Below are 27,212 nucleotides of genomic sequence, written 5' to 3'. Positions count from 1 at the left end.
TGGCAAATGTCCCTCAGTCTTTCGGAGGACAGCCGTTCCTCAGTTGCTTCCTCCTCTTCCAGTGAGGCCTGCTCCTGCGCAGCCTCTGCCTGCAGTTCGACCAGCTCCACGGTGGTCAGCTCGTCGTCGTGCCCCTCCACCAGGGTCAGGCGGTCCTTCATGGGCTTGTGGCCAGGCAGCCTGGACTCCTCCTGAGTGATGAAAGTCCTTTTGGGCATCCTCTTCCAAAACAGCCCGGTCTCGTCGCAGTTGAAGACCTGCTGCGGAACGTAGCCCTCCGTCGTCACAACCTCCAGGAACTCCGCTGCAAAGTCTTCAGCCGCAGGAACATCAGAACTGGCAGCCTCTCCATGCCTGACCACGCTGTGGATGCCAGGTCTTGTCTTGAACCGGTCAAACCAACCTCTGCTAGCCTTGAAGACTTCTGGCTCGGCTGAGGTTCCTGGCTGTTCCCGGATGAGGTCAGCGTGCAAGGCCTTGGCCTTCTCACAAATGACGGCCTCAGACACTGTGTCCCCTGCACGCTGCTTCTCTTCTATCCAGATGAGCAGCAACTTCTCGACCTCCTCCAGGACAGCTGGGCGGTTCTTCACGATCCTGGTGACTCCCTTGGCTGCATCAGTCGCCAGGATCTTCTCCCTCATCTTCAGGATGGTCCCGATGGTCGATGGGTTCCTGCCGTACTCCCTGGCGATGTCCGTCACACGCATTCCGCCGTCGTGCTTCCAGATGATCTCCTTCTTCATTTCCAGCGTCACCTTCTCCTTCTTCCTCTCGCCGGCCACCGCAGCAGCAGTCTTCTTGGGTCCCATGGCAGCACAGCTCCTACCTTCGTAAACTCAGAAAAAAAAAAAAATCAGTGATGTGCTTCAAACCCAAAAAATACAAAAGCAGCCAGCCACCCACCACACAGAAATTAAAACCCAGAACCAAGGCCTTGAATCCCAAGCACCCCAACCCCAAATCCAAAATCCAAAAACCCCCAAAAAAGTTTTAAAAGTTTAGCTTACCAAATGGATGAAAGAGAAGTTCTGGAAAAGCTTCAACAATCAACCACCGAAGTCCTCAGAAACCTCAAATGGCTGCAAAATAAGTTTAGGAAAAGCTTCAAAAATCACCAATGTCTTCAAAAACCTCAACTGCTCCCACAGACACGCACCAACCCACCCACAACACAGAAATTGCAAACCCCTCCCCAACTGCTCCCCCAGCCCCTCCCCAACTGCTGCAAACCCCTCCCCAACTGCTTCCCCACCCAGACAAAAAAAAATTTCAAAAAATAACAACATGGCCAGCACTCAGAAATTCAAACTCAGAAAATTTTTCAAAAAAAACCAACCTGGCCCAGTGGTCACAGAAAATCATAAAAATTCCCCAAAAAACCCCACATGGTCCCAGATTTCTGCAGAAACCTCCCCAACTGTTCCCCTAGCCAGCCAGCACTCAGAAATTCAAACTCAGAAAAAAAAAATTGAAAATAAACAACCATGCCTAGTGGTCACAGAAAATCATAAAAATTCCCCAAAAAACCCCACATGGTCCCAGATTTCTGCAGAAACCTCCCCAACTGTTCCCCTAGCCAGCCAGCACTCAGAAATTCAAACTCAGAAAAATTTTCAAAAAAAAACCAACCTGGCCCAGTGGTCACAGAAAATCATAAAAATTCCCCAAAAAGGCCCACAAGCCCCCAGATTATCGCAAACCCCTTCCCAACACCAAGTCCTTGAATCCCAAACACCCCAACCCAAAATCCAAAACCCCCCAAAAAAGTTTTAAAAGTTTAACTTACCAAATGGATGAAAGAGAAGTTCTGGAAAAGTTCTGGAAAAGTTTTGGAAAATCTTCAAAAGTGAGCAAAGTCTGAGAAAAGGCTACCAAACCACGCGCTAACAGTTGTTCCTCGAAGTCAAGTCGCAACTGCAGCTGCTCAAGCTAAGCACCCTTGGTTTTAACGGTTTTTACACAAAGGAAACAAAGTTGCGAGACGTTTTCGTTTTGCGAAGCAAGCCCATAGGGGAATTCGTCTTGCGAGGCAAATCGCGGACGAAAAAACCTTTCGTCTAGCGAGTTTTTTGTCTTGCGAGGCATTCGTCTTGCGGGGCACTACTGTACCATCCTACAATGTATTTTACTCCTGGTACTATGTGTTGTCTTCAAGTTTCAGATTCAGTGCTGTTATTTAGAAGTGATATTAACAAGTGGACGCCCCTATACCTACTACATCCATCAACTGAACTACACCTTATCTAAGTGAACAAGATAGCTGATGGGCTTGCTCTTAAGCTCATATTCATATTAAAGCTACAGTAACATATATCATCATGAGCTGTGTGTGCCAAGGGGGCTGTACAATGAGAGAGTGAATAAGGCATGGAAATGGGAGTGATCTGTGTGCAAGGGAGAGTTGAAGAAGTAAGGAGAAGGGTGGAGAGGAAAAGGAGGTGAAAGTGAAAATGGGGGGTGCAAAGGGAGCTCCAAAAAAGGAGGGAATGGGGTTGAAGATGAAAGCAGGGGCATGAAGGGGTCTGAATAAAGGAGGGGGAGATGGCTCCATAATTGGGAGGAGGAAGATGCAAGGGGTTACCATGGTGTTGGTTTGCATGTAATGGGGTTGCACAAAAGAAAGAAGGAGGTGATGTGGAAATGGGGATGAAGGGGAAAAGAGGTGCGAAGCAGGACTGCAGAATAGAAGAGAGAAGTGGCTTCAGAAATAAGAATCTTAAAAGCAAACTTTGTAGTTACATGAGGTGGGAAGGAGAAGCTTGAGGGGGTTAATATGGGAGGAATGGCAGCAGGGTTGGTGAGCAGAGCAAGCAGGGGCATAGACCCAGTTATATGTATATAATCTTAAATGAATAAATCACACATCTGCCTGAAGAGTGGTCCTCTATGGCTGAGTTCTTCTGGATTGAGAAATGCTCTTCCCACCTTTAAGTGCTTTTTGCCAATGAATAAAGTCATATTAATGACGGACAATTAAGAAAGCAGATGTAGCCAATTAGATAAAGTGGCACATCCACTGTCTGGAGAGCATTTCCACAAGATAGGAAATAAAATGAAATAAAGGCCACATAGCAGCTGCATTTCTCACAAACTTGCTGAGTAGTTTTAACTTACATGCCCTTTCCTACAGCTTGTCATTCAAACTTATTGTAAGTCCATTGGAGTTACTGATTCTTATATGCTTGATTCTTGCTCTCTAGCTTGTAGCAGGAAGTGTTGTGATGGCATTTGAAGAAGTCTGTCCAGACAGAATAGATCTGATTCACAAGAACTACAGAAAACTCTGTAATCTGTTGGTGGATGTGGAGGAATGGGGACAAGTTGTCATCATCCACATGCTGACTCGATATGCACGCATGCAGTTTGTCAGCCCTTGGAAAGAGGTAAGTAACTTTTAAAAAGTTACTTTGAATACTTCTAGCTTGTTAGGAGCAGGCTTAGTAACAAACACTTTCAGGAGTGTACATCAATAGCTCTCAGATGGCCAGTACAACTGATCCAAAAGTTTGCTTATTAGCATCGTTAGTGATTTGTCACGCATCAATACCATCAGACAATGAGTATCAAAATGAATAAACTTATCATTTTTTTGTAGATTTCTGAGAGAAAGCATTTTTGTGGGGAATGAGCAGTCAACTCCTCTCCACATCAGCTAGTATGGGCTTGATTGGATCTTCTAAATGAAGTCTTAGTCATTGTACGTATTTCTGGAAATACACTTGCAATGCCACACTTTCTGACACTTTACAGTCAGGTAGATAGATTGATCTTGAAGATTAGTGCAGTCTTGTAACTTGGCTCACAAAAGTTACTACCTTGCAGAAAAAAGTAGAAAAAAACCATTATATCAAGCAGCTTTGCTGGAGAAGAACAGATCTATCTCTGTTTTGTACTAGTTGTGGACAAACAGATCCTTCTTTCCTCATGCTTAGTGCAGTAACAAAGTGGGTTGGTAGAGAAGGAATGAAATGATCTTCTCCTTTTCTGCCAGCCCACTCATCTGCATGGAATTCTTGGTTGCCTATTACTACCAGGCGATTTGTTAAATACAAGGCTTACTTAATGGATTATTGATCATATTGGATTGTTTGTCAGATTGAGTTGTACTGGCTTCCTGCATTTTAAAACTGGTGAGAGCATTTTCAGATACGAAATGATTTACCATCATTCTATTACTGCTCTCATCCTGTCGTAAACTTGTATTTCCTACACTTATACAGTGGTACCTTGGGTTACATACGCTTCAGGTTACAGACTCCACTAACCCAGAAATAGTACCTCAGGTTAAGAACTTTACTTCAGGATGAGAACAGAAATCGTGCGGTGGCGGCGTGGCAGCAGCGGGAGGCCCCATTTGCTAAAGTAGTGCTTCAGGTTAAGAACAGTTTCAGGTTAAGAACGGACCTACGGAATGAATTAAGTACTTAACCTGAGGTATCACTGTATGTTAAATTGCATCCCCTAGTAATACTTGTAGTACTACAAGATAATGTTATGTGTGTTACTGTTTTTTGTGTTGGCATGTGTGGTATTTCATCTTCTGCATATATTGTTTGAAAGGCTTCTTCTAAGCATCACATGTCCTAGCCTACATATTGTGTGCAGACACTTGGATTGGGTTTTTCCATTGCTTTATCCCCAAAGGTTGACAGGAGGTTATACAGTGTTTTAAGAATGTAATTGTATGCTGTGCAACACCATGATATTTTCCCCCTTAATATTGGCAGAATAGAACTTTTGCGCACGCACACACACACAATGTAAGGTGTAGTCATCGTCTGCCATATTGGTGGCCACACCAGTAGGCAGGCCCAGGGAGAGGGGAGGCAATGTGTACTGCTGTCCCCTCTCTTAAACACATCTGCAGCAAGGCATAATGGAGCAGGGGAGGCTCTTCACACAGCAGTTTAGCAAGCCTCTCTGTGAAGCACTGCCCCCATATTTTTAAAAGGAGAGTTGGTGAACATGGCGGAGGCATAAAGGGAGTGTGTTTGGTCATGGGGGGGGGAGGGCTGTTGGCAAGGAGGTAGGTGGGGTTGGTGGGTGGAGCAAGCAGTGGTGGCAGCCCCTAGTGTGTATATGATTCAATGAATGATGGAATAATGTTTAGCTTTTTGACTTGTTTCATATAGGCAAGAATAAAGGACACTTTTATCAGATTGGGTTTGTGCATTCATGTTGTAATATTTCCTCATAATTCCCCTTCATCATTCTGGGTACTCTTTTCTGAACCTTTTCTAGTTCTACAATATTCTTTTTTAGGTGCCGCAAGCAGAACTGCACATACTATTAAAAGATTACCATAGATTAGTATAATGTTATGCTATTGACAGTTTTATTTTCAATCCCTTTTCTGATGAGTCCTAAAATAGAATTTTTTCACAGCTGTTGCACACTTTACATCTGTTGACATTTTTATTGTGATATTTACCACAAATATCTTTTCTGGTCACTCATTGCCAGTTTAGAGCCCATTAGAGTACAGTGGTACCTCTGGTTACGTACTTAATTCGTTCCTGAAGTCCATTCTTAACCTGAAACTGTTCTTAACCTGAAGCACCACTTTAGCTAATGGGGCCTTCCACTGCTGCTGCCGCCTGATTTCTGTTCTCATCCTAAAGCAAAGTTCTTAACCCGAGGTACTATTTCTAGGTTAGCGGAGTCTGTAACCCAAAGCGTATGTAACCCGAGGTACCACTGTATATAAGTTTCAGCCAGCATATACAAGCCATTTTCTGGAGACTATATCAGCATCTCACTGGGATCAATTAATGCTATACACCCATCTTCATTTTGGGGATGTCCTTGAAGAATGGGTTATCCAGTTAATGGAAGTTGTATCTTCCTTTGCTGACTCGAAGGCTGTGTGTGGCTGTATTCATGATAAACAGGTTCAGCAGCGATGAAATTGGTGCAATCCTGAAGTCTTTCTTCCCATTTGTCATTCCCCTTCATATTTGCATAGTATTCATGTTTGTTGTTTCAGCCACTTTTTAAAATTTTTAGTTGTGAAGGAGTTTTAGATGAATTGCCACAACAGCATTTCATATCTTACCCCAAACCTTCATAATAGTTGCAACAAATGAAGTTGTATTTTTGTTGCTATTGGAAAATGTATTGTAGTTATCTCACTTTTCATTCAAATCCTTGTTTCTTTCTGTACCATTCTTGTGGGCATGGGCACATTTTTAGCTTTTGCTACCACAAGGATGACAAGGTATTGCAGTTTTTAAGAACAGGCAATATCACTATCTGCTCACTCATAAATGCTGCCTGATAGAGGCCCAGCACAACTGCAGTGTGTCCAAACTCATAAATGTTGTTAAGAAACTGCAAGTGGTTTACGTGCTGCTTCTCCTTTAGTGTTGTATTCATTACCACTGCACTGGTGGTAGCCCAGATTAGTACCAGTCCATGTGTAATACTAGAGCACAGTTAAAACTGACAAAGAAAGAGGATTGTGTTTGTAAACCTGGAAGCCACTCTGTCTCTTAACCATGATTAAGAGATTGGCAGTATTATGTCTGCACAGGGCAAGAAAGTTCAGAAACCAGATTGGTTTCTTGCTAATTTAATTGCTAAAATAGAAGGAGAACCTCTTTGAAATCAGCAGGTCTCCATGCTTTTTTCAATAGGTTCTTAAATAAACACATAACAAGGTTTCTTGTGTAGTAGAACAGATTTTTAATTTAGTTTATTTGCATCATTATAGATCAGTATTTAGACTGTTTATATGTAAATGTATGATTTGAGGAACAATTAACTGTTGACAAAGTATATTGCAGTCATATCAATTGCAGTGCATTTTCCATAATTTTTCTAACTGACATCTTTGATAAATAGTGGTTGCCAAGTCAAAACCGATTATACAGTGCACTAGGAATTCATGGTGCTGTCAGGGAGAAGACCGATTGACTTTAAATTTACATATTAATGAGAAGATTTGTTAAGGGGGTGCTTGACTATAGAAAATAACAGCATATTTATAGGGCACGACATTTTATAAATAAAGCTGATGCAGGAAAATGGAAATTAAACCTTTCAGATTAATACATTCAAGAATGTTAAAATGCATATTTGCATTTTTATTTTATGAATTTACCTTCTTTTTCAGAGCAGTATATTTCCTCCTCCCCAAGTTAAATGTTCTGCTCTTGCAGGATTAGTAATTTTGAATTATTTTGTGTGCCTCAACAGGTAAAGGGACCCACCAATAAACATAGAGGAAGATCATAGTTTACGGTGTATTAATTTTGGTACAAGCCCGATTATCTTCATTCTTATAAAAGAATAAAGATTCATATCCCTATTAGGATTTTGTGATAGTACAGTAGTGCTAGTCATACTGATATAAGACTTAAAATATTTAGTGCGTAAACACTCTAGCTTTTATTTCATATAAATGAGTATCTTTTAAAGCATGTCTTTCAAGTTCACCAATTCATTAGCTCTTGATTTTAAAATGTACATTCCAAGCTTAATTACACAGAATCATTAGCGGTTGGTATAATTGTTGGGATAAGAATTCAGATCTTGCCTGGCAACTTTGCCTTCAGTGGGTAACAAAAAAGGTGATAAAGTAACTACATCTAGCACTGTGCGTTTTACTCATGAATTCAGTCATTGCAGTGATTATACAGACCTCTGGCCCATTGCTGAGTATCTCCTGAGTGAAGATACAGCTGTTAAAATCACAAGTGCCCTGTTTTCCCTCATAACTGTCCTAAACTCTGAGGTTGCTGTCCTGTACCCATTTACCTGGCAGAAAGCCCCATTAAGCACAAAGAGGCTTCTGAAGTAGACATGTACAGTGGTACCTCAGGTTACATACGCTTCAGGTTACAGACGCTTCAGGTTACAGACTCTGCTAACCCAGAAATAGTGCTTCAGGTTAAGAACTTTGCTTCAGGATGAGAACAGAAATCGTGCTCTGGCGGCACAGCAGCAGCAGGAGGCCCCATTAGCTAAAGTGGTGCTTCAGGTTAAGAACAGTTTCAGGTTAAGTACGGACCTCCGGAACAAATTAAGTACAGTGGTGCCTCGCAAGACGAAATTAATCCGTTCCATGAGGCTCTTCGTATAGCGGTTTTTTCGTCTTGCGAAGCAAGCCCATTGACAGTTTAGCGGATTAGCGCTATTAGCGGTTTAGCGGCTTTTAGTGGATCAGCTGATAAGCGGCTTATCAGTGGATCAGCTGATAAGCGGCTTAGGGCTTAGGAAAAGGGGGGGAAAACCCCGCAGGAACTCGCAAGACATTTTCGTCTTGCGAAGCAAGCCCATAGGGAAATTCGTTTTGCGAAGCACCTCTAAAACGGAAAACCCTTTCGTCTAGCGGGTTTTCCGTCTTGCGAGGCATTCGTCTTGCGGGGCACCACTGTACTTAACTTGAGGTACCACTGTACTTTTTATAACATGCCAAATAATCAGGCTGTTATTTTATGTGAACTCATAATGTCTCTTGATGGTCTCAGGGAAGTGGGTGGTTAAGCATATATGAAAGTATGGGTCTGTTTGGGAGAATAGATTTTGTACCCTGGAAGATTCACTGATTGATCTCTAAGGTTTCGTGCTGTATTTGATTTATGGTTCTCCTCCTATTATTCTAGTATATAGACATACTACTTATTGAGCTTTTGCTTGGTCAGCTGAATTACAGAGGCCCAGGCAGCCAATAGATGTTTTTTCTTCAGGCTCTGAGAAAGAAACAGTGTTTGCCAGGAATCTGTTGAGAAATTTGAGCTGTAGTTCAAATTCAAAAGATGCTAAACAAAATTTAGAAGGTGACATACCATATTTATGTTTTTGGTGCTACCTGAAAGTGAAAAGTAAAGCAATATGTATGTTTGTATGCGTTTTTCTCACCTTTGATAGGAGGGAATTCTGGAAGAGTATAGTGAGAAGAATTTCTATGGATCTGAAGAAGAGCAGAAAGAGAAAAATCAGGAAGCGAACAAGCCCTATTCTATGGACCCAGACCACCGATTGCTTATACGAAATACAAAGCCTTTACTACAAAGCCGGAATGCTGCCGTAAGATTAACTTTCTTCATAAATGTCTTCGGAGTTTTTTAAAGCCAGGCTGTGTTTTTTAATTTAACCATTGAAAATAGTCTGTACTGAATACAATTGATATCCAAACATAACCACTGTGTAACCTGCAGGCCTACCTTGCCATGTATTCTGGTTTAGTATATTTTAAAGCTGCGGGGGGGGGGGTGTTAGACCTTGAAGCTAGCTTTTTTTCCTACACTTGTTTTTTCATCTGCTAAGAAAGCTGCTTATAATTCAGAGAAAATAATGTAATACCTGATGTCTTTGAATATGTTCTTTTGCTTCAAGAAACGTAAGAAATTAAAAATTTCTGTATGCAAATATGTTTATCCTATGTGAAAGAAAAGTGTAATTACCAGATGAAAGGAGGTGACTTGTCGTCATTTTTTCAGGTGGTGATGGCAATTGCACAACTTTATTGGCATGTAGCACCCAAATCTGAAGCTGGGATTGTTGCTAAATCATTAGTACGTTTACTTCGTAGTAACAGGTAAATCAAGCATACTTTTCTGCTGATTTTCCCAACAGTGGTTGGTAAAAAGTTAGGAAAGGGTAAACTGGTTTTCATTTGTATAACAGTAATTTAGGTATTCATTATTTATACATGGATTTGATCAATATTTACAAAATCTGAAACATGTTAATAGTATTTAATAAGCTCAATTTTATAAAGCTCACTGGAAAAGAAGTATAGTGTACATTCATAAGGTATAAATTTGGTTCAAAATCAAGATCTGGCACAAACATACAATGGAAGTAGGTTTTAAAGATTAAGCTTCAGGATTTATGCATTCCCTTTCCTGCCACCACTCTCTCATGTTAGTTCCCTACATACACCTATCCTGGCTTTTTAAAATGAAATGAAACCAGGTATGCATCTGTAAATTTACTTTGACTATATGGGTTTAATCAAGGTTCTCAAAGGAGTGTACCAGATTTCATTTCCATCAATGTTGGCAGTGTTTGCAATAACTCTGAACCCATTTAGTACTTTAAACAAAGAACTTGGATATTCCATTATATAACATATCTTCAAAATCATTTTGAAGAGCATTCTAAGAATTTAAATAACCTTTACTTTTGAATCTAGCTCTTTAAAAATGTTTTTAATAGAGCAGTGCTTGAGAGTTATGCATATTAATTATCTAACGTTGACTTTTAGGGAAGTACAGTACATTGTTCTCCAGAATATAGCAACGATGTCAATCCAACACAAGGTTTGACGTTTTGAATACATAACTTCAAAATTGCTACATTTTAACCTCAGTATAATTACTAAATATTGTTAATTTGTGTTTTCCCTCCCCAGGGCATGTTTGTGCCTTACTTGAAGAGTTTCTACGTTAGGTCAACTGATCCAACTATGATCAAGACATTAAAGGTATGGTTTTATATTTTATATTTATATTAAATACACTAATTATTCTTAATAGGATGAATATATTTGTTCCTCAGCATTGACCTTAAGATAACACTTTTGTAATGCTAAAACAAAAAGAGCAAAATTCCAACTCATCTCTTTAGGAAATTTTATCTTGAGCAATATTATGAGGAATATACTGTATATACTCGAGTATAAGCTGACCCGAATATAAGCCGAGGCACCTAATTTTACCACAAAAAGCTGGGAAAACTTATTGACTCAAGTATAAGCCAGCTCACCACACCACAAACCTGGTGGTGGCTGCAGCAGCGGAGGAATCGGGCTGCTCGCTCCTCCTCCGACAACGGCAAAGTTGGCGGCGGAGGAAGGAGCAGCCCAAAAGGACCCTCACTCGAGTATAAGCTGAGGGGGGCTTTTTCAGCATTAAAAATGTGCTGAAAAAGTCGGCTTATACTCAAGTATATACGGTACTCTGTGTTGTGAACAATTTAAATTGTAGATAGCATACTCTTGCACATGTTTAACTAGCAGGAAAACTTGTGTTGAACAGGGCTTGCTTTCTAGTAAGTATAAAATCACTTGCTGAGTCTTTAAAAGGAAGACATTTTTTTTAAATGCAGAACCTTAGTGCAATCTGTAGTAAGCAATAAGTAAAAGATTGCATTTAATTAATCTCTACTAATGTCAAAGAGGACAGAAACGTAAGTTGTTACATGTAATTTGTTTAAATAATCTACTGCAGGCTTCCTCAACTTCGGCCCTCCAGATGTTTTGAGACTACAATTCCCAACATCCCTGACCACTTGTCCTGCTAGCTAGGAATCATGGGAGTCGTAGGCCAAAAACATCTGGAGGTCCGAGGTTGAGGAAGCCTGATCTACTGTATAGGAAGCAAAGAATGATGTAGCAGGGGAAAAGAGAACAACTTTCTTCCGTAATTAGTTATTAGAAAGATTGGGATTACATAAATTTGTGTATATTATATATACGAAAGCAAATATATATATATATATACACACACACATATATATATATATATACACACACACACACACACACACACCAATAGAAATGCAGATGTGAAATTGTGAATTGAGTACAGAATATAATAACTAACATGTTTTGAGTCTAAAGTCTCTCAACTTCAGAGTGACCTTGACTCTTCAGTTCCAAGTCAGGTATCCAGTGCCACAACTGATGATGCATTGTGGAATAGGTTTCAGCTTATGCAGCCAGATGAGGCTATTCACCCAACCATGGACCCTATTGATTCCTGTCCCTTTTGGCTTATTGGATCTGACAAAGGGTGTTTGTCTGTTTGGGTCCAGAATGTAATTAGCACTTCATAACGTGAAGGGGTGGCCCCTGTTGCCTTGAGAGAGCCACTCGTAAAGAAGTTGATGTGGAACCAGTTGCAAAGATCTTCCTAGGGAAGGCAGTGGAAAAGGTCACCTATCTAGACCTTTTTGAATCTGGTTTGAATTGGTCTTTGCTGAGAGTGGGACAAGGGGCATATGACCCTGCTTCTGCTTCTTTACCTTTCATTACCATTCATTATGGTGTCCTCCTGGACTGGCTCCAAGCAATGGAAATTGGGGGTACAGTGGTACCTCGGGTTAAGAACTTAATTCGTTCCAGAGGTCTGTTCTTAACCTGAAACGGTTCTTAACCTGAGGCGTGCTTTCGCTAATGGGGCCTTCTGCCACTGCACCGCTGGCGTGCTATTTCCGTTCTTACCTTGGGGCAAAGTTCTTAACCTGGAGCAACCACTTCCTGGTTAGTGGAGTTTGTAACCCAAAGCGTCTGTAACCAACTGTGTTACAGTAGTTCTGGTTCATGGCTGAGTTCACAGAGTAGCATTGTCAGCCCTCTGGCAATTACGCTATGGGATGCCTTAGGGCACCATTTTATCTCCAATGTTATTTAATAGCTACATGAAGCTTTTGGGAGTGGTCACGGGGAGATTTGGGGCAAGATGTCATTTATAGGCTGATGATAAAGGTAAAGGGACCCCTGACCATTAGGTCCAGTCGTGACCGACTCTGGGGTTGTGGCGCTCATCTCGCTTTATTGGCCGAGGGAGCCGGCGTACAGCTTCTGGGTCATGTGGCCAGCATGACTAAGCTGCTTCTGGCTAACCAGAGCAGCGCATGGAAACGCCGTTTACCTTCCCGCCAGAGCGGTTCCTATTTATCTACTTGCACTTTGACGTGTTTTCGAACTGCTGACGGTACTTAGCTCTATTTCTCCCTAACATCTGAATTGGGAGAGGCAGTGCAGACCATGAACTAGCACCTGGATGCAGTGGTGAGATGGATGAGGGAACATACCTGAATCTTGCCAAGATGGAGGCACTATGGGTCAGTGATTCCAGTGTCTGAGGAAAAGTCCCAACGCCGCAGCAGCTGGAGAGTGGGGCAGAGACTTACTCAGGTGTAGGGCAGGTGAGTGTGGCTTGCCCACAACAGCCTTTCAGGCCATATGGGGAAGTATGGCAGGCCTAATTAGGCCAATAGGCAAGAGGTTTCCAACTCCTGAAGCGTTATATAATACAGGCATAGTGTTTATTTTTCTAGCTCCTTTTTCCAACTTCAGAAAAGGCCTCTCTTCTACACCTGGATAGAAGCTTCAGAACATTGCCTTAGGCATGGGGCATGTTAGGAGTTCTTACAATCCATATGGATCATATGAGCTAATACAAAGCTTTCAGATCAATTCCTTTAATCCTGACAACAGTTCTCTTATTAAAAATTCATGGTGATTTATTTTCCAGCCTTCAACTTGCTGAGGACTTTTCGTTTTGTAATTCAGAACTGTTCACAATGTAGAAAACATTCCTTATTCTTCCAAATTTTCCTAATCAGATTCTTTTCTCTTTTAGCTTGAAATCTTAACTAACTTAGCAAATGAGGCCAACATTTCAACTCTTCTCAGAGAATTTCAGGTTTGTGCATCATTCTTATTCTATGAAACATCACTTGAAGTGTATGCTTAAGCTGATTCCAGATTTTTCCATTAGAAAAACAGCTTCCTTTCTTTTATTTTAAAGGTTTTGAAACTTTATCTAGTGATGCCTGCCCAACTGTGCAGTGGTTTTCCAGTTGTGTAATGGGACTTCTTGCTTTTCTCACACCTATAGCCCCCATGTGCACCCCAGATCTGTTATGGAGGGTTGTCCAACCCTCTGATGCATACTTTGAAAGTGCATGGGAGGTTACAGGGGCTGGGGCGGGTAGTAAGGGGAAGTCCTTACTTCCCCCTGTGATCGTGAATATCACCCTTAGAACAAAAAATATGGTTTGTATTTTGTTGTAAATCAGCTTGATTCTGCTACAAGTTGCAGATGGGCAAAAGCTCCCTAGATACTAGTATTCTAGAAAGGAGTTGTCTTATGTTCTGATTGTATTTTTAGATTGACTCACATTGCTCTTGACCCAAGATAGATTGTTTCAGAACATACTGGTATATAATATTTATATTTGGAACATCTGTGGTGTTCGAAAGAACCCATTTTTCGCATCTTCACATGCAGCAATTGTTTCACTATCGCCTTTTGTTTGTTTGTTTGTTCTTAGTTGGATTCAGCAAGTTAAATGAATTGAAATATTTCTGAGAACTATTCATGAACCATGCTGTTCTTGCACTCAAAATCACTGGCTTTGAGTTGCTACCCACTACTAATATAACATGGTGGCTGAATGCTTTCTGGCATTGGGTAACTAAAGATAGCCTGTTGCCCCATTTCTATATCACTCACATTCACTAATTAAAAAAACTGAAGGTAGCTTCCAAAGGGAAGGATAGGTTTGTTAAAGATTTTAACTGATGAGACCAATGTGTTGAAGACTGAAATTCCTATTTTCTTCAGACCTATGTGAAAAGCCAAGATAAACAGTTTGCTGCAGCTACAATTCAGGCAATAGGCAGATGTGCAACCAACATCTCGGAAGTGACTGACACATGTCTTAACGGCCTAGTGTGTTTGCTGTCTAACAGGGATGGTAAGTTAATTGTTCTATTTTGTATTTTGAGTGACTGGCAGCTTGTATTTTCTGGTAGTATTCCCAGATAGAACCAGATAAAAACATTATAGTGTTTGTCTTAAATGACATGTTCTGAATAAACAGCGGCGTTGTTTATAGTTCCTGTTTGTAGTTCTTTAAAATTATTTCCTTTTTAAATTATTAGCATGGGTTGCTGTCAGTATATAGTTGATAATGATATTTGAAATATTTTAAAGTACTATAATTAAAATTTGTAGAATGTTGTCTTCATCCAGAGCTTTGTGATGTTTTTTCCCCAGTTGCATTAAAGTGGCTGTACTGCAGAGGGTGCTACAAGCAGGGAAATGTGGGGTTTTTATGTTTGTAAGTGGCTAAATAAGATAGCATATCAAACAGTTTAGGACTGCCGCCAACAAAGTTGTCCATGCTTCATCGTTTATTTTCTTCTATATTAATATACAAAAGAGGGGAAATTCAAACAGGCATAAAAGCTAAGCCAGTGATGTGTAATTATTTCTCAATAAACAACATTAAATCTTATAGAAGGAAAAACATAAGGAAATCAGGTCTGCTTATAATGTCATGAGGTGCCAAAATAAATCCCTGGTACCCATTTTTTGCCTTCGCCACATACTTTGCATGTGGAATGTCATCAGTATATTCACCTGGATTGATAGGTGCTTGGCTTTACTTGCAAGTCAATCCACATATTTATTTGTATGCATATAGTTAAACATTTGAATCTAGCATATAGTTCAGGCAAAACTAAAAATTCCATTGTGAGTTTATATCAGGTGTCACTTTCCCCTTGACATGCAGTTTCCGGAGGGGCAGATGTGAAAAGGGAGAAAAGAAAGAAGTGTTTAACCGTGCCCCTACCAGCTGCTTCCCTCCTGCAACTCTATTACAACTATTGGTCTGGAACCAAAGTTGTAGGAAAGCATCTTGGATGGGAGTTGCCATGGAAAAGCAAAGGGCAGGACAAGGATTAAGCATCTCCCCCCATTCTTTCAGGAAAACCATTGCCTCCTGATGATGCATTGCAAAGGAGCAGTGTTGGCTAAGTTCCAACATAGGTTGTAACAGTTCTTCACCTTCCATACCAGAATTTTAACAAATGATTTGTTTCTCTTCCTGACCAGTAGTATTCAGGTTTAAGCAATTATTACCTGCTTAATTTACTTCATGGAATGCTGTGGCCAATGGAGTGGGTACATCTCTTGTCAGCTGACACAGGTAGGAGCAAAGCTTTTATCTGTGAGAAGTAGGCCCGGCTTCCTCAGTTTTTTTCCTACCTGACGCGGCAGAACGTTCCTCCTCAGCTCTACTGACTAGCTAAGTTTATTGGTTATTAGTTTTCTGATTTTTTTCCTTCGTCTTATTTTTCTACTAGTTCTTCCCTTCTATTCCTTGGGATTTCATTTCCCCTTTCCTTTTTTTTTTTTTTAAGGCACTTACAACCCTTTTCTTTGTTCCTTCCTTTAAGGCATTTTATTCTTGTTGTTTGTTTTCGTGCCCTTACTTGGTTGTCTCTGTTTCACTGTTGCAGTGCATGGCAGCTGCCCAGCTGCCCACTTTGTCTGTTGCCACCTCCTTTCGATTTCAACGCACCGCTGCAGCGTTCCTTTTTTTTCTAACCTTTTCTTTCTGACGTTATTTTTTCCCCGCCACAAAATTTCTGGGATCGCATTGATTTCCTTTGTTATTTGTGTAGGTGTGCAGCTGCCTTTTATTAATCGTGTGTGTGTGTGTGTGTGTGTTCCATGGTCCTACTACTGCGCTCCGGGTCTCTGGTACAGCAGAGGGAGAGGGGTATTTACACCATTCGCAGTATTGCTTCCTGGTCCATTTCGTTTGGTGATGCAATGCTTGCCTGTTACCAATACAACCTCCAGAGTTAACCTCCTCCAGTTCGCTTAAGTGACATGGAGAAAGTATGTGTGGAGCTTGACTGAGTCACACTGCCCTCCCCCATAGTCTGCAGTAGCGGCATCGGAGGTCTGAGGCTGGCTAATTCCTCCCGGTTCACCTTAAAAGTGACGGCAGAGTGGTCCACGATTCAGCATAACGAACAACGAACCCTCCACTATGGAACCCTCTCAAGGTGTGACTGAACCACCTCCAAAGAAAACCAAGCAAAAACTTAAACACCTCTTACCTTCCAAGGTTGGGGGACACAACAAGCCTGGCCCCCCCAGTTCATAGAAAACGCCCTTCCCTTATGCCTATTCCTCAATCTCAGGACTCCACTACAGTTCAGTCCCCCTTACCTAAAAGCAATGTTGGCCATGTGAATGCTAATCATTTGCTACCACCTACTGGTGAAAGACATCTTAACATCAGCTTATCTGACTCTTAATCAGAATTTTTAGGATTTTCCAAGGATAATGGTCAAGGGGTGCAAAACCCTCAATCTACCAATCCAGCACCATTAATTGAGCAGTTGAAAGAAGCACTTATTGCTTCACTATGATCTGATCTCCAATTACAAATTCCCACCAAGCGACCAGCCTTACCAAAGACAGATTCCTTTCCCCAGCAAGTGGGAACTAATGTAGGGGAATCCTCTCCTAACCCCTTTACACTAGTGGGCAGTGATGGAAATGATGGTTATGTCTCTCCAACCTCCCCTACTTCCTTATGAAATCTGAAATGGATGATGAAAGGAGTGGTGCATCAGTGCAGGATGAGCCTCTCTCTGTATGTTTGTACTCCCATTCTAAAACATAAAATTATGCAAGCTTTTGGATTATCATCCTTGACTCCAAAGCCAGATAGCGATATATCCCTACTAATTGATAGTCGCACCTCTTCTAATTCCATTTTGGTGCTGTCAGTGTTAAAGGCCATTGTGAAGTCAGAACTGGATTCTTCTATGCATTCTAAGTAAAATGCCACCTTAGCAGATAAATTAAATACCTTAGACCCAAAATTTATGGCCTATATTAAAACTTTGGTAGACAGGCCAATTTTGAATCTTTTCTCACGCCATTTGGTTCCCTGTGAAGGAGATGCCCAACTTCATGATATCATGGATAGGAGGCTTGAGTTTGCTCTATGTAAAATCCATGATGCAGCAGTCCTGTCTATGAGGGCCTCCTGCACAGCAACATCTTGTGCCCAAGCCTGTATTGTGTGGCTTGAGGATCTGCTATAAAATCCCACCCCCCCAAGATTCTGCCCGACAATGCCAAACTTTCTCTAAACTCTTGAAAGCTCAGGCCTTTATGGCAGTTGCCACTATGGACTCTATGCAATTTGCAGCTACAGCCATGTCATCCCAAGTAACAGCTAGAGACACTCTTTGGTTAAAAAATTGGAATGCTGATACAGCATCTAAAGTGAATCTTTCCACTGTTCCCTTCTTGGGCAGTCAGCTTTTTGGAGGCGGGGCACTAAAAGATGTCCTGATAGAATCGAGGGATAAGAGGAAAATTCTTATTAGTCAAAGGCAGGATAGAAGGCCAAGAAGACGCTTTCCCCCTTTCACAACTCTGATTATCATGGATGCGAGCCTCCAGCATTGGAGAGCCCACTGCTGGAACCAATTCATCCAAGGTCTCTGGCTGGATCTAGAAAAATCTCACTCCATCAACTGGCTAGAACTGCGGGTGGCCAGACTACCAATCATTCACTTTGCTTGGCGGTTCTGTCCACACCACGTCCTGATACGGACCGACAATTCCATGGCGAAATCCCATATCACCCATCAAGGTGGCACTCGATCTGTCACTCTTCAGACGGAAGCCGCTTGTCTCTTTAACTGGGATGAATGCCATCTGCTCTCCCTATGAGCGGAACATATTGCCGGAGATGACAACTATCAGGCGGATTGGTTGAGCCGCAAACATCTGGACCCTGGAGAGTGGATGCTAGCCAGACAAATATTCCATCAAGTTCTCTGGGGTCTGTTCCAAGTGGATCTATTTGCGAGCAAAGCCAGCCCTCAACTGGCACGTTATTATTCAAGGTTCCAGGACCCTCAAGCAGAAGCATGGGATGCCCTAATCGCTCCATAGCCGCAAGGCCAGCTCTAAGCCTTTCCCCCTCAATCAATTCTTCCTTGAGTTCTTCACAAAATCAGATGGGAAAAGGCTCGAGTGGTGCTTCTAACCTCCTTCTGGCCCCAAAGACCATGGTTGTTGGAGCTTCAAACTCTGTCAGTGGCTCCGCCCTTCCATCTTCCAGTATCACCCACCCTATTGCAGCAGGGACCATTTCTCCATCCGGACCCTCAATGTAAACTTTGAGAGCTGTGCGGACGTCCAAGGAATACCAAACCTTTTCCTTCGGATATTTTGGGCTAGGGCAAAAGGTGGGAAGAACCAACTCCTATTGGACATGAAATCTGGAAAGCACCTTCAGAAGGAATGAAGGAAAAGGTGTGGTATTCCTTGGACGTCCGCACAGCTCTCAAAGTTTACATTCACGGAACGAAACCCTTCCAGAAGACAAATTCCTTATTTGTATCCTTTCATCCTTCTACCTAAGGGGCCAATGTCACTAGTACAACCTTAGTGAGGTGGATTAGGGCCTGTATTTTCCTGGCGTACGATTCCCTCAATTTGCCCTGGGCAACGCAGGTATTAGCTCATTCAACCAGGTCTGCTACCACCTGATCTGCTGCTTTCTTGGCCATTGCTTCCTTGCTGGATATTTGTAAAGTGGCCATTTGGTCATCTTTTAATACTTTTTCCAAACATTACACATTGAACCAATCATCCTCAGCTGATGTAGCCTTTGGTCATACTGTCCTCCACCAAGTTCTGTAGTTGGTGCATCTGCAGAGCTGGGACCCGCCCATATTTTTCTCCGCTGTGGCATGTCCCACTCAATTGGCTACGGCATTCCAGGAAGTAAATAAAACAATTGGTCTTGCCTGAAGTGGAGATTTAAGACTGGAATGCCATAGACCATGGACCCCGCCCTAGGCTGCTCTGTGATGCGCTTCTCTATGTTTAGTCTTTCAATTCTGTGCCTCCCCCCCCCCTTCATTTCTCTAGTAGTTTCTTCCTGAGCAGGGAAGGGGGAAGTAGGCAGATAGGATTGGTTTTTGTTTCAGTGGCTCTGTCAGTGCCTGGCTGCTTGGCAAATCTGAAAAACTGAGGAAGCCAGGCCTACTTACAGATGTTTGCTCCTGTCTGTGTCAGCTGACAAGAGATGTACCCACTCCATTGTCTACAGCGTTCCAGTCTTAAATTTTCACTTCAGGTAAGACCAATTGTTCTTTCTCTTTCTCAGGAAAATAAAAAAGATAGTGCCTAAAGGGTTATAGTCTGCAAACAAATAATATAGGATAAATTTTATTCCTGGCATATGATACCTTCAGTAGCTTTAAAGTGTGTTCTAAAGGAAGACAGAAAGAAATTTCAATGTTCTATTAGTAATGTCTGATGGAATGAGCTCATTTGGGTATTTGATGACTGCAGTTCATGCAGTAAAACCTTTCCAGAAATGGAGCTGATGGGAGTTGGATTTCAGCAACATCTGGAGGGTCAGTGGTTCCCCATACCTGAAGTAAAGAATACAAATGATAGACTTTGAGAACATTGGACATTATTAACTAATGCTTGCTAGAAAGCAGTGTAAAAGCTTAGATGATTAGTAGTTAGGACATCATGCATAAGCAATGGATTCATGGATACAAGAATATGCCACAGCAAGACTTCTGCAAGGCAAGACATTCCCTCCCAATATTCCTGTCCCCTCCCTCTCTGGTTCAGCTATAAGGAGGAGTTCAGAAGCTCTTGCTTCTGGTTTAGATTAACTGCAGCTGTGGAGTCCAACCTGACAGACTGTGCTTAATCTTAAATATGATTTGGTTGAAATATGGCTTGCCTGTGATTAGTAACTTAAAACCATAGGTTATGAAGCTGGCTTTTGTAAACAACAACAGTTAACATTAATTTTACTTTAGTGTTCAGGCAGTTTGTTAAACTGTTAATGGAAATCGTAAGCAGAAGCTTCCAAACATAGCTGTGTCAGTGTGTGCAAACCCACGGTTCACTGTGGCTTGTTCTCATCACACTTAAATGTGGTTTAGTGGAAGGAAGATTGAATAAAATGTCTTGCTTTTCCTATTAGGCTGCAGCAAGAACATAGTACATTTGGTCAGGTTTGCCCTTTTCTTTTCAGTGTAATTCCTGGCTAAGAATTGGCATTAATGTGATTGATTTACTAGTTTTTATAAACGTATGTTAGTTCAATCAAGCTTTGAATATTCCTTGTTCAATAAAGTACTTTGTTGCATAACATCCCTGTAAATCTTTGAACTACCACCTTTATTTAGCTCTATTATTTTAAACATCCTGAGCATCATCAGTATACTCTAAATGGCATGTGTGCTTTATTTTTTAGAACCAGGGAAAAGGATATTACACAATTAGATGCTAAATTGATGAAAACAATTTTCAGAACATTGCTTACCTAAATCAATATGACTTGGTTTCGAAACATATTTGCAGTTTTTCAGGCAATTACAAAGCTAAGATTATGGCTATTGCTTTGTATGTTTCTCAAGATCTGTTTTATCAGAGCTTCACATATAGCAAAGATGCAAATACTAAGAGTAGTAAAACACACATAGCTCTAGAAAATAAGATTTTAAAGATTTTGAATACCAAGCCTCTTCTCTTTATGGTTTTATTTTACTTGACAGACATCTGTTAAAATTTGGAAAGTGATCTGCATCTGACACACACAAAATTATTGTATTGATTTTACAAAGTATATTTTCAAAACATCTAAATACTTTAATGATTTAATTGTGTTAAAACGATATTGATTTTATGTGAATATTTTCCTCTTTAAAAATTATTATTGTCTTTGTCTTTACCAGAAATAGTAGTTGCTGAAAGTGTTGTTGTAATTAAGAAACTGCTGCAGACACAGCCAGCACACCATGGCGAAATAATAAAGCGCATGGCCAAGCTCTTGGACAGTATTACCGTGAGTATTTATTCCATTCTGCCTCTTAGTTACCCAAAGTAACTAGGGAATCAAGAATTGACAGAGAAATATTGGGATGTAGTGTGTGGGTGCAAAGTGTGTCTTGACTATATTCGTGGATATGTTTGTGGAGTAAAGCCTTAAATCACCATTTTTAATACAAGTAAAGAATTTTAAAAGTGTGTGTGTGTGTGTGTAAATTTAAGCCAGTTTCTTATGCCATAATAGCATCACCATAGTTCAGATCTGTTGGGTTAAGTCATAGTAGCCACATTCTGGGTGATAGTTGTAGGGTTAGAATCTGCTGGGTGTAAACTAAGGTTACCAGGTTTTTTTCAATGAATCCAGGGACACTTTTCAACTTGTGACACTTTTCAAGTTGATTTTGTATGGGGACTGATTTGTAAATCCGGGGACTGTCCCCAGGAAACGGGGACGTCTGGTAACCTTAGTATAAACTACACTATTGTGTGGAAGAATCACATTAAATTTAATCCAGGAAATCTTCCAGTTTTATCAAACCAAAGCAAGATTACCAGGTAGGATGATTCAGTTGTTTAAGACTTGAACATTAAAAACAGACTCTGTTTATAGTAGGAAAAATGTATACCTGAGGGTATTAAGTTAATTCCAGTTTTTTACCTGAGATCCTGTGGGGCGCTACCATCTCTCAGCTAAAACATGAAGTATATTGGATGTTTTATGTGATAAACTTTAGACTTGAAAAATCAAAATTATATTGTGTGTTATCCAGAGGTGTGTATCATAAATAAGATGAGCTTTTGAAGCACCACAGCTTTCAAATGGAACTGCTTACAGAATGATTTATAAAATCTTTCTAGATGTCTGTCTTGTAACTGCTCTAAAAAACCAAGGCCTCGTTGTTTTTGTTTGTTTTTGCAGACAAGTTAATGGGTTCAAATGGTAGCAAAAGCTGCTTTCTGACATAAAGATTTGAAAAGTGCACTTAACCACTTGCTCATGCTATGTGGAATAAAATATCAGGCAATGCAATTTACAATCCTGTTCGGCCTTTGAGGATAATGCAATGCAGAGCTATATAATGAATCCATTATTTCCTGTGTTCTTATAAGTTCAAGGTTCCCACTTATACAACACTGGAAAAGACAACGAAGGCCTTGACATATCTTCTTATCTGCTTGTGAACTTCTTAATGAGGGTTGACTAACATTTGGCCACACAAGTATCACTGAACTTACAGCTCCTGAATTTCTGACCATTGGCCATGCTGGCTGGAGCTAATTGGAGTCTTGAGTCCAACAACATCTGCTGGGCCACAGGTTAATCACCTTTATATAAAATGTGATGACAGAAGGATTCCAAGATTATATGCAAACATTTACATGTTAAAGGGATTGGGCACAATGAAATCTGGAAATGTTACATGATACCGACATTATCAAAATAGTCAGATATGTTTATCAGTTCTGTATATATCTTCTATTATAATGACCTACATGGCCATAGATTTGACAGATAGCCTTTGTTGTGCAAAATTCTTAGGGAGTGTAACTTCAGATAATTTAATAAGTCTATAGTCAGCCCCATTAAATTCAGTGGGACTTACTCCCAGGTAAGTGTGGATAGGATTGTAGCCTCAGTCCAGATCCATCCCTTAATGTTTACATAGTGACTGTGTAGCCTAGGCCAAATGAAAAAACTCTTTCATAAAGCTGCATTTTCTTGCTACATTAGGAGGATCCCTTCCAATCGGGATTCAGGCCTCACCATGGGACTGAAACTGCCTTGGTCGCGCTGGTTGATGATCTCTGGCGGGCTAGGGACAAAGGTGAGAGCTGTTTCCTAGTTCTGCTGGATCTCTCAGTGGCCTTTGACACCATCGACCATAACATCCTTCTGGACCGTCTAGAAAGGCTGGGAGCTGGGGGTACTGTTATACGGTGGTTCCGCTCCTTTCTCCTGGGCCGTGTCCAGAAAGTGGTGGTGGGGGATGAGTGTTCAGACCCCTGGGCTCTCACTTGTGGGGTGCCTCAGGGTTCCGTCCTCTCCCCCATGCTTTTTAATACCTATATGAAGCCGCTGGGAGAGATCATCAGGGGGTTTGGGCTGGGTGTTCATCAGTATGCCGATGACACCCAGCTCTACCTCTCCTTTAAAACAGAACCAGTGAAGGCGGTGAAGGTCCTGTGTGAGTGCCTGGATGCTGTTGGAGGATGGATGGCGGCTAACAGATTGAGGTTGAATCCTGACAAGACAGAAGTACTGTTTTTGGGGAACAGGGGGCGGGCGGGTGTGGAGGATTCCCTGGTCCTGAATGGGGTAACTGTGCCCCTGAAGGACCAGGTGTGCAGCCTGGGAGTCATTTTGGACTCACAGCTGTCCATGGAGGCACAGGTTAATTCTGTGTCCAGGGCAGCTGTCTACCAGCTCCACCTGGTACGCAGGCTGAGACCCTACCTGCCCGCAGACTGTCTCCCCAGAGTGGTGCATGCTCTAGTTATCTCCCGCTTGGACTACTACAACACGCTCTACGTGGGGCTACCTTTGAAGGTGACCCGGAAACTGCAATTAATCCAGAATGCGGCAGCTAGACTGGTGACTGGGAGTGGCCGCTGGGACCACATAACACCGGTTCTGAGAGATCTGCATTGGCTCCCAGTACGTTTCCGAGCACAATTCAAAGTGTTGGTGCTGACCTTTAAAGCCCTAAACGGCCTCGGTCCTGTATACCTGAAGGAGCGTCTCCACCCCCATCGTTCAGCCCGGACACTGGGATCCAGTGCCAAGGGCCTTCTGGCGGTTCCCTCATTGCGAGAAGTAAGGTTACAGGGAACCAGGCAGAGGGCCTTCTCGGTAGTGGCGCCTGCCCTGTGGAACGCCCTTCCAGCAGATGTCAAGGCAATAAACAACTATTTTACTTTTAAAAGACAACTGAAGGCAGCCCTCTTTAGGGAAGTTTTTAATGTCTGATACTGTATTGTTTTTAATATTCAGTTGGAAGCTGCCCAGAGTGGCTGGGGAAACCCAGCCAGATGGGCGGGGTATAAATAATAAATTATTATTATTATTATTATTATTATTATTATTATTATTATTATTATTATTATTATATAAATATATTTGTATAAATGAATATATGAAGCTTTATGTTCTTAATGATTTCTGCACAGTCTCATATACAATTAAAGCCAGTGAAGAACATATCTCTGAAACCTTCTGCAGCCCTAACTAAGGAGTGTGTGCACTTGTGAGAACAGATGGATATTTGGTCATATCTGTCAGGGTTCTTATTATGTTCCTTCCCTTGACTAGAGACTTCTGTCTTTAGTATAAACTGTGGCCATGTGTAACATCTGGTACTACTGTAACATTTAAACACAAGTGGATAATAGAGATTTCTTTAGATAATTTATCATAACTGAAAACTGAAGTTACCCATATATTCTTATTTAGAAGTATCTGTCAGTTCTGCAGGCAGCTTGAACTTCTCCTATACTTGAAAATTTAATGTACCACTCAATTACTATTCTTTAGTCCAATTTAAAATAATAGTTTGGGAGTAAGGTCTTAATGCAGCGTAACCTTTGGAACGTTAGAAATAACCCCTTTCCCACTGTATACTAATGACATCAGTCTTAACCACATTTCATTCAGCAAATGTACTCAAGCATTTAAAACTTTTCTTGCATAATAGATGTTCAGTGCATCTTTTCACTTTGTCACTGGAGGTTTCAAAATTAAAATGCTGTTGTCATAGAATTGTACTTTATATTCTGAATTAGACTAATAATTCAGTTTTTCCATAATGCTTTGTTGGGATCTAGTTTAAGTAGAATGCATTAGGGTCTTTAGTTATGGACATTTTCATCTGTGCAGCTGTATGAAGTATAGAATGAAATACCATAGGGTATCTGTCTGTATTGTAATGGGATGTCATGCGTATAGTAACCAAGCACATTATGTGAAGTAAAGAGGTGGTTCCTTTCTAGAACAAGAAGCTCAGGTTATTACTGGTCAAGTAGGGAACTCCATGACAAAAGACACTTTGAGAGCACAAAGTAAGTCAAGATTAGTGAACCTGTGGAAATAATCAATTGGTATCTGGTTTTCTGAATCGTCTTGGGACATCCTTAGAGAAATGAAACAAAGGCTGGTGCTTATTAGGCTTTATTGGACAGGATAATTATGCCAGTAACTGTTCAAGTAGTTCATCCCTTACCTTCAAGAGGATGTTCTTTGTCAGATTTTGCTAGGGGAGCTGCTGACTTTTTCTAGAGCATGTTAGACTCATTAGCCCTCCTTCCTAGCTGGGAGGGTGAAAGGTAGTCCTAATGAGATGTATAGCTCAGAATGTTTTCTAGTGACAATATCTCTAAAGAAGTCTTGCTTGTTGCCATTCATACAATTTTAAAAATTATTCTTTCTTTATATACTGCTGCATTTAAAAAAATCTATCACAGCAGTTTACAGCAATATAAAAATAAAAAAATCATACACTAACGTAATAAAAAGTTAAAAGCAAGTTGAAAATAAAAATAAATTAAAAACAAACATTAATAGTCCATTGTGGGGGATGTACTCTTAATTGCCTGCATAGACATGGAGGACCCAAAAAAGTTTTCAGCAGGTGTTGACACCGAAGGCGCCTTCTGAATCTCTTTTTGCAGGGTGTTTCACAGGACTGGGCCAGTGAAACTTAAAGGCCCAATTTCTAATCTTTGTTGTTATTGTGTAGTTGTTTTGTCGTGTCTGACTCTTCATGACCCCATGGACCATAGCACGCCAGGCACTCCCTTCTTCCACTGCCTCCCGCAGTTTGGTCAAACTCATGCTGGTAGCTTCGAGAACACTATCCAACCATCTCGCCCTCTGTCGTCCCCTTCTCCTTGTGCCCTCCATCTTTTCCAACATCAGGGTCTTTTCCATGGAGTCTTCTCTTCTCATGAGATGGCCAAAGTATTGGAGCCTCAGCTTCAGGATATGTCCTTCCAGTGAGCACTCAGGGCTGATTTCCTTAAGAATGGATAGGTTTGATCTTCTTGCAGTCCATGGGACTCTCAAGTGTCTCCTCCAGCACCATAATTCAAAAGCATCAATTCTTCGGCGATCAGCCTTCTTTATGGTCCAGCTCTCACTTCCATACATCACTACTGGGAAAACCATAGGTTTAACTATACGGATCTTTGTTGGCAAGGTGATGTCTCTGCTTTTTAAGATGCTGTCTAAGTTTGCCATCGCCTTTCTCCCAAGAAGCAGGTGTCTTTTAATTTCGTGACTGCTGTCACCATCTGCAGTGATCATGGAGCCCAAGAAAGTAAAATCTCTCACTGCCTCTATTTCTTCCCCTTCTATTTGCCAGGAGGTGATGGGCCCAGTGGCCATGATCTTAGTTTTTTTGATGTTGAGCTTCAGACCATATTTTGCGCTCTCCACTTTCACCCTCATTAAAAGGTTCTTGAATTCCTCCTCACTTTCTGTCATCAAGGTTGTGTCATCTGCATATTTGAGATTGTTGATATTTCTTCCGGCACTCTTAATTCCGGCTTGGGATTCATCCAGCCCAGCCTTTTGCATGATGAATTCTGCATATAAGTTAAATAAGCAGGGAGACAATATACAGCCATGTTGTACTCCTTTCCCAATTTTGAACCAATCAGTTGTTCCATATTCAGTTCTAACTGTAGCTTCTTGTCCCACATAGAGATTTCTCAGGAGACAAATGAGGTGATCAGGCACTCCCATTTCTTTAAGAACTTGCCATAGTTTGCTGTGGTCGACACAGTCAAAAGGCTTTTGCGTAGTCAATAAAGCAGAAGTAGATGTCTTTCTGGAACTCTCTA

At 41.2% G+C, this 27,212-nt stretch overlaps 1 protein-coding gene across 3 annotated transcripts in view; it reads left to right on the top strand.

The window, feature by feature from the left end:
• AP3B1 (adaptor related protein complex 3 subunit beta 1) overlaps positions 1–27,212 on the top strand; it is a 151,446-nt gene that overhangs the window by 47,932 nt on the left and 76,302 nt on the right. For all 3 annotated transcript variants that reach the window (XM_081881182.1, XM_081881181.1, XM_081881183.1), the window contains exons 7-14: positions 3,204–3,386; positions 8,875–9,033; positions 9,447–9,544; positions 10,217–10,271; positions 10,364–10,435; positions 13,320–13,382; positions 14,307–14,439; positions 21,281–21,390. In XM_081881182.1, the coding sequence (XP_081737308.1) occupies positions 3,204–3,386; positions 8,875–9,033; positions 9,447–9,544; positions 10,217–10,271; positions 10,364–10,435; positions 13,320–13,382; positions 14,307–14,439; positions 21,281–21,390 (873 nt within the window). The remainder of the gene's footprint in view (positions 1–3,203; positions 3,387–8,874; positions 9,034–9,446; positions 9,545–10,216; positions 10,272–10,363; positions 10,436–13,319; positions 13,383–14,306; positions 14,440–21,280; positions 21,391–27,212) is intronic.

The sequence above is a fragment of the Podarcis erhardii genome (genome assembly GCF_964252035.2).
Source record: "Podarcis erhardii genome assembly, chromosome: 11".
In the NCBI taxonomy this organism is placed as follows: domain Eukaryota; kingdom Metazoa; phylum Chordata; class Lepidosauria; order Squamata; family Lacertidae; genus Podarcis; species Podarcis erhardii.
Note: the sequence above shows the minus strand (reverse complement) of the source record. Positions and strands in the feature narration are given on the sequence as shown.